This window comes from Amphiura filiformis, chromosome 20 (assembly GCF_039555335.1).
Source record: "Amphiura filiformis chromosome 20, Afil_fr2py, whole genome shotgun sequence".
Lineage (NCBI taxonomy): Eukaryota > Metazoa > Echinodermata > Ophiuroidea > Amphilepidida > Amphiuridae > Amphiura > Amphiura filiformis.
The window spans coordinates 18,271,980-18,283,743 of record NC_092647.1 but is presented as its reverse complement, the minus strand read 5'-3'; the positions used below and the strand labels follow the sequence as shown (position 1 = coordinate 18,283,743).

At 36.6% G+C, this 11,764-nt stretch overlaps 1 protein-coding gene across 1 annotated transcript in view; it reads left to right on the top strand.

The window, feature by feature from the left end:
* Positions 1-70: 70 nt before the first annotated feature.
* Positions 71-11,764, top strand: part of LOC140142577 (organic cation transporter protein-like) — a 31,011-nt gene continuing 19,317 nt past the window's right edge. The window contains exons 1-9 of the mRNA XM_072164570.1: positions 71-1,913; positions 2,670-2,885; positions 4,420-4,523; positions 5,387-5,541; positions 7,103-7,271; positions 7,823-7,970; positions 8,899-8,996; positions 10,538-10,746; positions 11,440-11,548. Of these exons, the coding sequence (XP_072020671.1) occupies positions 1,716-1,913; positions 2,670-2,885; positions 4,420-4,523; positions 5,387-5,541; positions 7,103-7,271; positions 7,823-7,970; positions 8,899-8,996; positions 10,538-10,746; positions 11,440-11,548 (1,406 nt within the window). The 5' untranslated portion in view covers positions 71-1,715. The remainder of the gene's footprint in view (positions 1,914-2,669; positions 2,886-4,419; positions 4,524-5,386; positions 5,542-7,102; positions 7,272-7,822; positions 7,971-8,898; positions 8,997-10,537; positions 10,747-11,439; positions 11,549-11,764) is intronic.

The window sequence follows — 11,764 nt, the reverse complement described above, 5'->3', positions numbered from 1 at the left end:
ATGTTTAACTTTTAAGGAGAAGAAACAGTTGTTGTTATTTTCATTTTACCTTTACTTTAAAGATGTTTATTCTCTATCAAAAGCATACAAATTTGTAGGCGGGTTTTTCAAATGTCAAAATGACATGCGCGCAAATTTACTGTGGCGTGAATCACAGAATATCCATAAAGTTTTGGAGTTGGAGTCGAGTGAGGTATGAAGGACTTAAATTAATGTTAGAAAGTTTGTTTGAACAGAAAAAAAGAAGAAATTAAAATAACGCAAAAATCAACCTAATTTAAGTTAAAGTCAGTTTCAGACCTGGTGCCATTACCATGCATTGTATGCGCTCATTCAAAATACATGGTACCTCGTGGACAAAATAACGAAATTGGGTATCGCAGCAAAAGGACTCATAAAAATTAAGCAGTAGTCGTGATTCACTTCATGTTTTCACAGAATGTGACTATTGAGTGTGGCATTTATAGAAACTTTCAATAATGGGAACGTTCGACTCGGTTCTTGCATAAATATCGATTCTTTGGTCTATTGCACTTTTTTGACTTGCCCTGTATGTATGTTCTGAATCTCGGAGTTTGGAACTTCATATGGACACATCTTTAGATTGAAAATACCAAATAAAAACTTTGAACCGTCAGTGACGTGATGTTATTTGGTATACAAACCAAAGGTCATCATCAATTCAAAGTTGAAATGATTGTATTATCATTGTGTCAAGTTTGTCGAGATGTAATAATGAATGGTTGAACGTAATAGTCAACCCAACTGTTGACTTTATTTTCTGATAATAGATATCTAAATATTTGAATTACAACTGGTTTGTAGTGCAGTGTACGTACGCATGGAAGTACGAGAAAGATGGGCCGGCCATGAGACTGAATAATGTTTTTCTACATTTTGAGCATTTTTGTGTAGATAAAATTATAATCGTGGAGTGTATAATCCGCTTGTTGACTTGTTATACAACAGTAATAATATAAACTTTTATCAAGATTTTGTTATACCAGAGAATTGTCTTCGCTCTACTGATTTTGAATGTATATCAAAAGGACGGAAGGAAGGACTGTTATTTAATGTGAGAAAAGGTCATTTTGTAGTTATTTTGACCCCTGTGCATGCAGTGAAGATATGTCCTATTCCATATTAATACCACGATACTACAAATAGGAGAAGGAAGATTAAAGCATCAGCAGTTTTCGTTGAACATGTTTAAGACATGACATTGAACATTACTTTTGGACATGCCAATACCATCTTCGCTGAGTCACTGAGAATCTAAAATTCAACCGATACAATCAATTCTTCATGCAATTTCTCGTGCTTTTTGTGACGACAACTAGATCATCTTTCACAGCTAAAACCATTTTATGTCAGACAGCAACCGATAAACCCCGTTCTCTCTTCAGACGTAGGAATCCAGGTCGGCCTCGACAAGGAAGTGGGAACTCTGGATCCGAGGAGTGGAAGATGCAGGGAGCTTCAGGGAAGATTGATCCACCAACCCCATCTATTTGATGAATGAGATTTCTTGCAAGAATATGGTTTTAGGTGAAATATTAATCTTGCCAATGGTTGCCATTACATTGATCATGACATGAGCAAGCAAATAAATCTGGACTCAGATAGCTAATGATCAACGTCAAAGAGTAAGATTTAGCCATAAGACAAATAATATCTTTTAGACTGTGAGACTATCCAATTTATGGTCAGTAAAAATGTTGTTCGATGAAGTTTTATCACTTCTTGGTGATTTTGACAGATATCAAAGAAGGACATATTTCTTAGTATGTCTTCTGGTTGTACCTGCTGCCTGGCATGTCTTGGCTCAGGTATTCACAGCAGCTGAGGTTGATCATTGGTGTATTGTACCTCAACTAGATGAAGATGACTGCAGCCGATGGAATTTGACACAGGTAGGTATGCAAAAACCGTGTTTAGCTGGCCCATAACCGCCCCCATCGCCAAAGGCCCGCCAAGTCCCCTTTTTGTTCCAAAAAGGCCCATAATAATAAAATGAGGATTTTTGTCCAAATTTTGAAAGAAAGTCCACTTTTTCAAAATCAGCCCCCAAAAAAAAAAAAAAAAAAAAGAAATCCTGGTTACGGGCTTGGTGTTTGGCAATTTAGATTTGAAAAGCACTTTTCTAGTTCTAAATACATTCTTGCTATTTTTATAAACCTGTTAAGGGGTTGTGCAATATGTGTGTGTACCCCGGGGTGGTGAATTCTCAACTTGACATTTTTACCCTTCCCCCAGGGTTCATTGCACAGCCCCTAACATGTTTACAAACTTTGATAAAAAGAATGTGTTTTTGCTTAACACAGTTTTGGATATGTTAAATCAATTTCTCTTGCATGCAGAAAATATAATTTGTTAACATGCATAGGCCCTATGTCCAATTAGATTATGCTATAAATATAGTCAGAAATTGGTTTTCTTTCAATAAAAATTCATTCTTTTGAAAGAAAATCAATTTCTTTAATTAGAAGTTGAACTTTTAAATTGTGACTCCCCAAAATTGCTAGCATGCCAAAGTTCAAAGTTGCCGCATTTTGTGCCTATTGCATGCTTTCTAATAATGATGGTTATTATTGATGAATTACTACGCGATTTAATTATGCAAATTAACTAAATTTCTGTAATTATGTTTTGATTTCATCGTGTCAAAGCGTGAATGCCAGCAAGCCAAAAAAGATGCAAGTATTCCAAAGGTATCAATCTCATCTTCGGGTAAGATTACATACGCCAGTTGTAATCGATATGACATGACCGGTATAGATTTCTACCCTGGGATCGAAACTGCTAATATTACCAACTCTACCACAGGATGTCACGATGGCTGGGTGTATGATACCTCTCAATATAAATCAACCATTGTTACCGAGGTAAGTGCTGGGTAAGAGTCTTAAAAATGTTTAAGGGTACACTCTAAATTTCAAGGATTTAAAATAAATCCTAAGGGATTGTGATTAGGGACCAATCAAGTATTAGATTTAAAATTAAATCTTACAGATTTAAAATTTAATCTTTAAGATTTAATATTTAAGATTTAAAATTCAAATCTATAAGATTAATTTTTAATCTAAAATTGACTGGTCCCTAATTAAAATCTTTGAAGATTTATTTTTAAACCGTAAGAAAACAGAAAAGGCATGAATTAGAAAGGGATTCTTTCTTTTATACCCATAATGATTACTAATTATGTAGACTTCTCCGTAGTCCACTTGCCCATCATTGTGCATACTCTGGCTATTATATACATTTAAGCTTAAAACTCTGATTTAATTAATTTGTGCACAATTGATAGATTTTCACATCTGATCTTTTTAGTCACCGTGCTCCCTCTGTTAGCTTCCCAAGTGATTTTTAACTCGGGCTTTCGCGATTAATAAACGGGTAGATTCTAAAATCAGAATTATAGTATTGAAGTGCCATTATAATTATGCCATTAAGATATGTTCAACGGCATTCAATAATATAAGCCTATACGTATACTTTACTTTTACTGTCACTAATATATTAAATTATATAATAATTATATTTTGATGTAATGTAATAATAAATATCAGTATAATTTTGAGTTCAACTGAATGCGTTCATCATGATTAATAGCATGTTTTTATTTATCAAAACTCGACAAAGGCATATTCTTCTAATTATGTAACACCCAACGTTTGTTTGAATACAAACTGTTGAAAGATGGTGGTAAAATGAATTGAATTCTTGTACCGTAATTATTCGCATTTAAGCATGTTAAGCGTAGCGCTCGGTTGCATGAATTGATATGAATCATTTTTCCGATCCAGCACGCATTTCCGAACAAGTATTTAAGCCGTATTCAGCTACTTTCAAGCGTTAGCTTTGCGACTGATTTGAGTCTTTGAAACCGATATTAACATACTAAAATTAGTCTGCCAGAACAATTATATCAATCTATATACTTCTCAGAAATATTGTGTTTATATACTCAATATGAACCCTCATTTTTTGGTAAGGGGGTTGATCCATACAATCACCCCCACCAATATTGACGGCTGTATGTGTCTGGTCAAATGAACCTCATTATTTGACCATTTTACTAGCCTTGAAAAGTGCCCAATTTTGCGCTCTTCGCACAAATTGTTTCACTTTTGCACCATATTTTCCCATTTTAGTTTCAATATAGCAAATTTTCGCGGGTATTTGTACCATAAACTTATTCTGTCGCCAAAAGGTGCTGGATTCACTACACACCATAAAATTTGTATAAGGCCCTTTTTGTTTTATTCCTCGTATTCAGAATGCAATTCAATATGTCTGATGTGCTCTCATGTCCCTCAAAAATACTGTGCAAACGTTGCTATCCGATTCCTTTTAAAAGTAATTCCAGATAATTTATTTGTACCACTTTGATTTGAAACTTAATTTCTATATTGATAGTTCAATCTTGTGTGCGGTAAGCAGAACACCGATGACTACGTACAGTCCGTATTCTTTGCCGGGTTTCTTGTTGGGAGCTTTTTCTTTGGCTCATTAGCGGACTGGTGAGTACCAAAAGTATATGGTTTAGGAACCGGTCATAAATTTTAGACCATAATAGTGGTCGTCATCTGTAACCAGAACCCTAATCTTAATCTCCTAACCCTAATCCTAGAACATAACAACAACCCTTATCGTAACCCTAAAACTGAAGTCTAATCCCAATTACCGGTACTTAAGTCCGCGCCCATTCAGTTATCCCATCGAAAGTGTAAAAAACAAAACACAATGTGTATAAATTGCTTAAAAGTGGAAGAGTCATTAAAATTGTATTTTGACTGTGACAAATTTATGCAAAACGAGGACTAAAACAGCAGTAGTGCAAAATTTGAAGCCTCGTTCAAATACACCGAGGACTTAGCAGTGGCGTGCGCAAAGGGGGAGGGGGCAAGGGGGGCACGCCCCCACATTTGTTGGTCATTCAATCCATTCAGGGGACCGACCCCCCCCCACACACACACACACACACACTTTCAATGTGTTGCGCACGCCACTGGGACTTAGTGCAGCAAAGGGCTATCTGCCTTTTTGGCGATATTGAGGCTTTGGTACCAAAATAACCCTGAGGACATTGGGGATATTCTGGACACAAAGGGCTATCTGTTTGTATTTAAATTAATGGATTTCAAATCAGGACCTGTTAACAAAATGAGCAAAAGTAGCAATTTGTTTAGTGCAAACCTTCCATAGAGTTAGTGTATACAACGCAGGGGGTCTCTAGTGTTTAGAGCAACAACAAAGAACAAAGGGCTATCTGCATCTGGAGCTATCTGGGCTATCTGCAGACCCTGAAAAATATCTGGGCAGAATCCCTCGGATCTGTCCTGGCTAGGCCACTGATCTCATGTATGTATTTTTACATCAACAGGATAGGACGTCAGAAGACACTGTTTATATGTCTATTACTGCAGAGTATTACGGGTCTTATTGTGGCATTCAGTCCAGCATTCTGGTTCTTCACTATGTTCAGGTTCTTTTTAGGTGGTGCTACCATTGGTGTATATTTCATAAGTTTTGTTTTAGGTAAGCAAGGTCTTGTTCTAATTTTTTTTAATTCAAATATTTCAACGAAAAAACAACAGCGAATGATAAGAAGAAGCTGCATCACCATCCTATAAAAACTTACAGCTCTGCAACATTATTATAAAGGCCCCGTGAGAATTAACGAGAAATTGCCCAAAATCGGCAATTGCTGGAAATTACAGTGAATTGCAGAAAATTGTGACCGATCACTAAGAATCGTGTTAAATTTTGATAAATCACAGCAAATTGAGGTAAATTTGACAAAATTGTTTCAAATTTTGATCAGTCGGCTAAAATCGTCAAAAAATCTGCTAAGAAAGCTTAAAATCTACAAAATTGCTGGAAATCACAGTAATTGACTAAATTATGCTAAATTGTGACTGATCACGTGTTTACGCAGAGGTAGACTACCCCGTAGTCCACTTGCCCATTGTGCATACTCTGGATATTGTATTTAAGCTTAAAACTCTGATTTAATTAATGTGTGCACAATTGATAGATTTTCACATCTGATCTTTTCAGTCACCCTACTCCCTCTCTTTGTTAGCTTCTCAAGTAGAATTTTCGGGGTTCGCTATCAATAAACTGGTAGATTCCAAAATTAGAATTGTTCAGTATTAAAGTGAGCCATTATAATTATGCAAGATAATGTTGCATTCAATTACTTTTATTGTCACTAATCATCTGATATTTTTAACTCTTTATGACCATTTTACTATTGAATACTTAAATTTTAATAAACATCAGTATAATTTTGAGTTCAACGAAATGGGTTCATCATGACTAATAATAACATATTTTTATTAAAATTCGACTATGGCATAGTCTAACGCAGAGGCCGTATGTCTCAATTTTGGCCCAGTGAAAATTATTTTTGGCGCACACAAATTTGCAATGATGTATAATTATCAATTTGGAGAATTACTGAGCCAAAATTGGGCCAATTTGGGAAGAAAATGTTTCATTTGGCGCACCAAATTTCCAGAGAGAATAAACACTGTATAAGACTACGAATCGTGCTAAATTTGGCTAAATCACAGCAAACTGAGGTAAATTTTATAAAATTGTTTCAAATTATGATCAATCTGGTAAAATCGCCGAAAGTTTTATTCCTGGAATTTACGCAGTATTTTCAGACAAATTTGAGCTTTTATAAAAGCATGATTTTGCGCTATTTGCCTTTTTACCTCATGGATTGGAATTGTAAAGGTTTTTATCGCCCAAATTGGGTCAATATACTGCAAATAATACAATGTCGGGTAAAATGTACCCAAATGTTGAATAAAATGTTTTACCCAAACGGTGTTTACGCAGAGTTCTAACAGGTTTTGCAACAAAGCTCATTGATCGACTTGTAAAGAGCAACTTATTTCAATAACGCCTCATTCGAGGAAAATAATGGGGCGGTAAAACAATAGCGCGACGTGATAGATGTGTATTAAAGTGGCAAGCGGCTCGGTCATTCTTATCCACGAATGTTCTAATCCTATTCCTAGGCCATTATCCCATACAGAAAGTTAGAAAATGATCACATTGTCATCACTAAAATTTCTTTTCTCAGCTACTGAATTTGTTCGTCCTTCAAAGCGCATCATCATCGGTGCTTTAATAGCAACTGCCTTTGCTGTTGGTTACATGGTCTTAGCGATATTTGCAGTAATGATTCGACAGTGGTGGGTCTTGCAGCTCGTCATTTCACTACCTATAATACTTCTGCTGCCGCTAGTTTTGTGAGTATTAAATATTCCAATGACAGCGAAATGTAACTTTTCACAAAAATGTCCTTTTAGTCCTGACAACAAAAGACTAACAAAATGACAAGGGGATTTTCCGATTAAAAAAAACTTTTTCATCATGAAATGTACGGTATAACTCATATTATTTGGCTAATTTAAATTTAAAATATATGTAAATAGCGCCCTCAATTTGCACACAAAATTACTGTACAGTTTATAGAATAAAAATCACCACAAAAAGCAGAAATTTGATATAGAAACGAAAATCTATGTTACAAATTTCTACAAAATATATGTGTAGGGCTATACAGTTTATTAGTGTGGCAGCTGTTGGTATTATTCAGGTCTAGAATTAAACATAACAGTGTTTTGTTAGAAAAATTAATAAATGATCACATCAAACAACCGGTCCTTTTCCACATTCGCCCCTGATCTTATTAGGTATGTTTATCATGTTTATGGAGACCGTCCCAAGAAACCCTATGATTAATGTCTAGTGACCATGGTGAATTCTATAACTATATTTTATGAACCTTTATCAACAGTATTTTACCAGAATCTGCTCGTTGGCTGATGGCACGTGGCAAATACAGGCAAGCTGAAAAAATCATCAGAAAAGTTGCCAAAGTCAACGGGACAAAGCTACCAGAAAACCTGTTTCTGGAAGAAATGACCGCCTTTGAGGAACTCGAGGTATGAATAAATTATTCACTGTAGCTTTATAATGACCGGGGAGGGGTAGTGTAGGGTTACCCTAGCCGTAACCATAATTATATACCTCATATAAAGATTCCTGTCATCTGATTGGTTGAAAGTGCAGTCATTGAATTAACTATGCCCGCAAAATGAACTATGGACCGGTCCATGGAAATGAACTATGGACCGGTCACGTGCGTCACGATCAAACTGCGCGTTTTTCCCAGCGTAAATGATATTACGCACGCGTTAATGTTTTCACGCGCTACTACGCAGAAAGCGCAGATTGTAATCTGTGTGCCGTTCGCATTGAAACTATTAATTTCTCTTCCCAAAATCGATGCTTTTAACCAAACAGATGACAAGAATCTTAAGATTTGGTATATAAAACAAATATTGACTGCTTTTTATTCGGGGCATGGTTAAAATTATAGGCCCGCAGTGATCTCAAAACCATGACTATGACCCTCCGCTACGCCTCGGGCATAGTCATGGTTTTGAGATCACCGCGGGCCTATAATTTTAACCATGCCCCTCATAGCAGTCAATACTATAACCCGTTTTGACATATTTCAGATGAGTTGATGGGCTATATAATGTATCCCCCTTTAAAACACAATTTAGCATAGTCATTGGCAAGATCAAAAGGCATTTGGTCGAGTTTTTTTACCCCTATGATGGAGACCAAAATTTGACATTTGAGCTTTATGCCTATAACTCGAGAACTGTACATCGGATTTTGAAATTTGAGGTCTGCATTAGCGGCCATTTTGGAAATATGCAAATTAACATTTCCCCTGTGTCCTTTTTTGCCCTTTTTTTAGAGTCACTTAGAGTCACTGCCAAGCAAAAACATTTTTGCGGGCATTTTTGTCCAGCTCATAGGTAAATTAACTCGTCTATTGTGTTATTTGTCTATACGTAGAGTGCAAATCATGAAGCAGCTCATCGCAGGACTTCTTTCCTCGATCTCTTTCGGACACCTAATATGAGAATCAAGACAATTAACGTCATGTTTAATTGGTTTGTATAACATTGGTTTATTTCATCATCCTTTCTGTGAAGTAAATGGCTACTTGTTAAAATACCGGGCCAGTATGTGCTTTTGTTTTCATAATACCGTAAAAACTCGATAGTTAGCATATGTGCTTAATATCGAGCGCTTTTGAAAACATGAAATTGTACCAAAGTCCGACGCTTAACCAACTGAGCTGATGGGGTTTAGACCCACATTTACATGTTTACTTGTTTATAATGTGTATCGATGATTTGCTCAAAACCCTTGACACTTTTGGTTGGGGCTCCTCATGTTTGCTTGTTTTAAAAACGTTCGATAGTAAGCACATATGCTAACAGACACTATCTTAAAGACACTAAATCTAAATTGCAAAATAAAGTAGTCGATAGATAAAGACCTTTGTTCTGCGTACTTACATAGATACCTTATTCGGCACTATGCGTTATTATTCCATCCACTAGGCTATACTCATTTGAATGACAAATATCGAGTTTCAAAATGTACAAATTGAACGATTTCTGCTACCTTTTGTTACGGGTTCAATAAAGCCTAAAGGATGAACGCTCACACCGCTGTGATCAATATATGCGTACTTCGAGGGAAAAGTGAATGCAAATTTTTTTCACTTTTGAAAAACCCTCTTTTTATTCAAATTGCTATAAGTTAGGAAAATAAAGTCCTATCGCATCGAATGAGGTATCAAAATACGCAGAACAAATTGTCTACCTATCGGCTACTTTATTTTGTTATTTACGTTTAGTGTCTTTAAGTTTTATTTCGTGTTCGGATACATTTTGGGCGCAGTATTGGTAATACGTGCGTTAGTAGTGATCAGGATGTAACGATGTCGACTTTCCACAATTTGCAACACCATGAAGGATATATCCACTTTGCTTGTGTAAGTAAAGGGTGGGGATTGGGTGGGGTATGTATGGAGTGGGTGGGATGGGTGTGATGGGGGGGTGCGGAATTGGGAATGTCTGTATGTGGGGGTGATCCTTGACATTGACATGTAGGCAAATGTCGACTTTCCACAATCTGCAGTAGTAAGAAAGCAACAAGAAAATATTCTACAACACTTCGTTGAGTTGAGGTGTATTTGTTTTATGGGTTTGATTAAAACCATATTATAACGTTTCCATAAAAAATAATATAAAATGTTAGTTTTCACTGTCAGATATGTCCTCTTTTAAGTTGGGCCCAAACAGACGAGGCAATACAAAGAAAATCGCTTTTTAATATCACCGCATATGTCGCCAATGGGAGCCACTCATTCGAACATGAGTCGTGTCGGCTCTTTTGATATGTCTCGATTGCCCGCACGCCATGTACGTACTGTGTTATGCACATCGTGTACGCGTTCGACTAATATCGACCATCGTAATTATAAAACGACGGTTCCTGCGTAAGCAAATGTTATAATAAAGCTCAGAATTTAGATTATGTATAATATTATAGTGTAAGGTAGGGTGTAAGGATCATAATTTGATGTTATTATAAAGACTCATGCGTATTAGTCTATTAAATGTCCATGATTGTTTTAAAGGTTTGTCAATAGTATGGTTTACCACGGGCTATCTTTAAGCACCTCTACCTTGGGTACCAATGATTATGCAGCATTCTTTATATCAGGAGCGGTGGAAATACCGTCATATATTCTCATGATATTCGTCGCCGAACGGTGGGGGAGACGTCCTGTCTTGACGACCTCGATGGTGATTGGTGGATTTGCGTGCTTCATTAGCATATTCTTACGTATGTAATTTTGATTTTGTGAAATTTTGATCAATGGTATGCAATGTTGCCATTTAGCCAACTGTTGACATACATATGGGGGCATCATAGACGAATCGAATGAGCAAGGTGATGGTTAGAATTTAGTCGGCCATTACTGGCTGTGACTGCCCAATTAAAATTCAATCTTATATTGTATTGCATTGAAAACTTCCATCATTTTGTTGTCTACGTGTAACATGGGCGATGGATTGCAGTTTAAAATCCCCGCCAAGCCTGCATTATTTCACATTTTAGGTGGACCCCGTCATGATGTCTGCCATTAAGGTGTAGGAAATGTAAATGCTTGAAATTGGATTCGCCCTAGCCTATAAATCGACAAAACGAATAAATAACCAACAAAAATCGGAGCAGAGTGACGTACTGACCGAGGGCAAGCCCCTTAGCTCAGTCATAATACCGGGACATATATAATTGGTCAAATTTTGCGATGTGCTTCTTTCTTTTGGCATGTTTTGGCCTAAAATTAAGCTTGTTGTGGCACTTTTCAGAATTAAAATAGCAACGTTTCGTGCGACCCTCGCGCATTTGTTCTGGTAAAGTAATTCTGGGGGCGAATTGGAAATTTCGGAAAGAGCAAGAGCGGAACAAACAGGGTTTGTAAGATTATACCGACCATGACCAAGCTATATATATTTTGTTTTCTTGTAACAGCGTCTGGTGCAGCAAGATTGACTTTCGCCATGATAGGTAAATTTTTTGTGGCGCTATCATTCGCACTGATCTACGTTTTTTCCGTCGAGTTATTTCCTACGCCAGTGAGGTAATTATAGAGTACGAATTCATTTTGTTTTCATTTTGACTTGCTACTGGAGTCAATAAACAAAAGATGTTTTTCTACATAGCTTATGGAGGGCATTCTTTTGGAAATTCTTTTGAAAAAAATCAAAGAGGACAGGCAGACTGAGGGAGACGAAGTGAGACAGGGAAAGGCACGATACCCGGGAGGGGGGGGGGGGGCACATCAGAATTTTCTGGT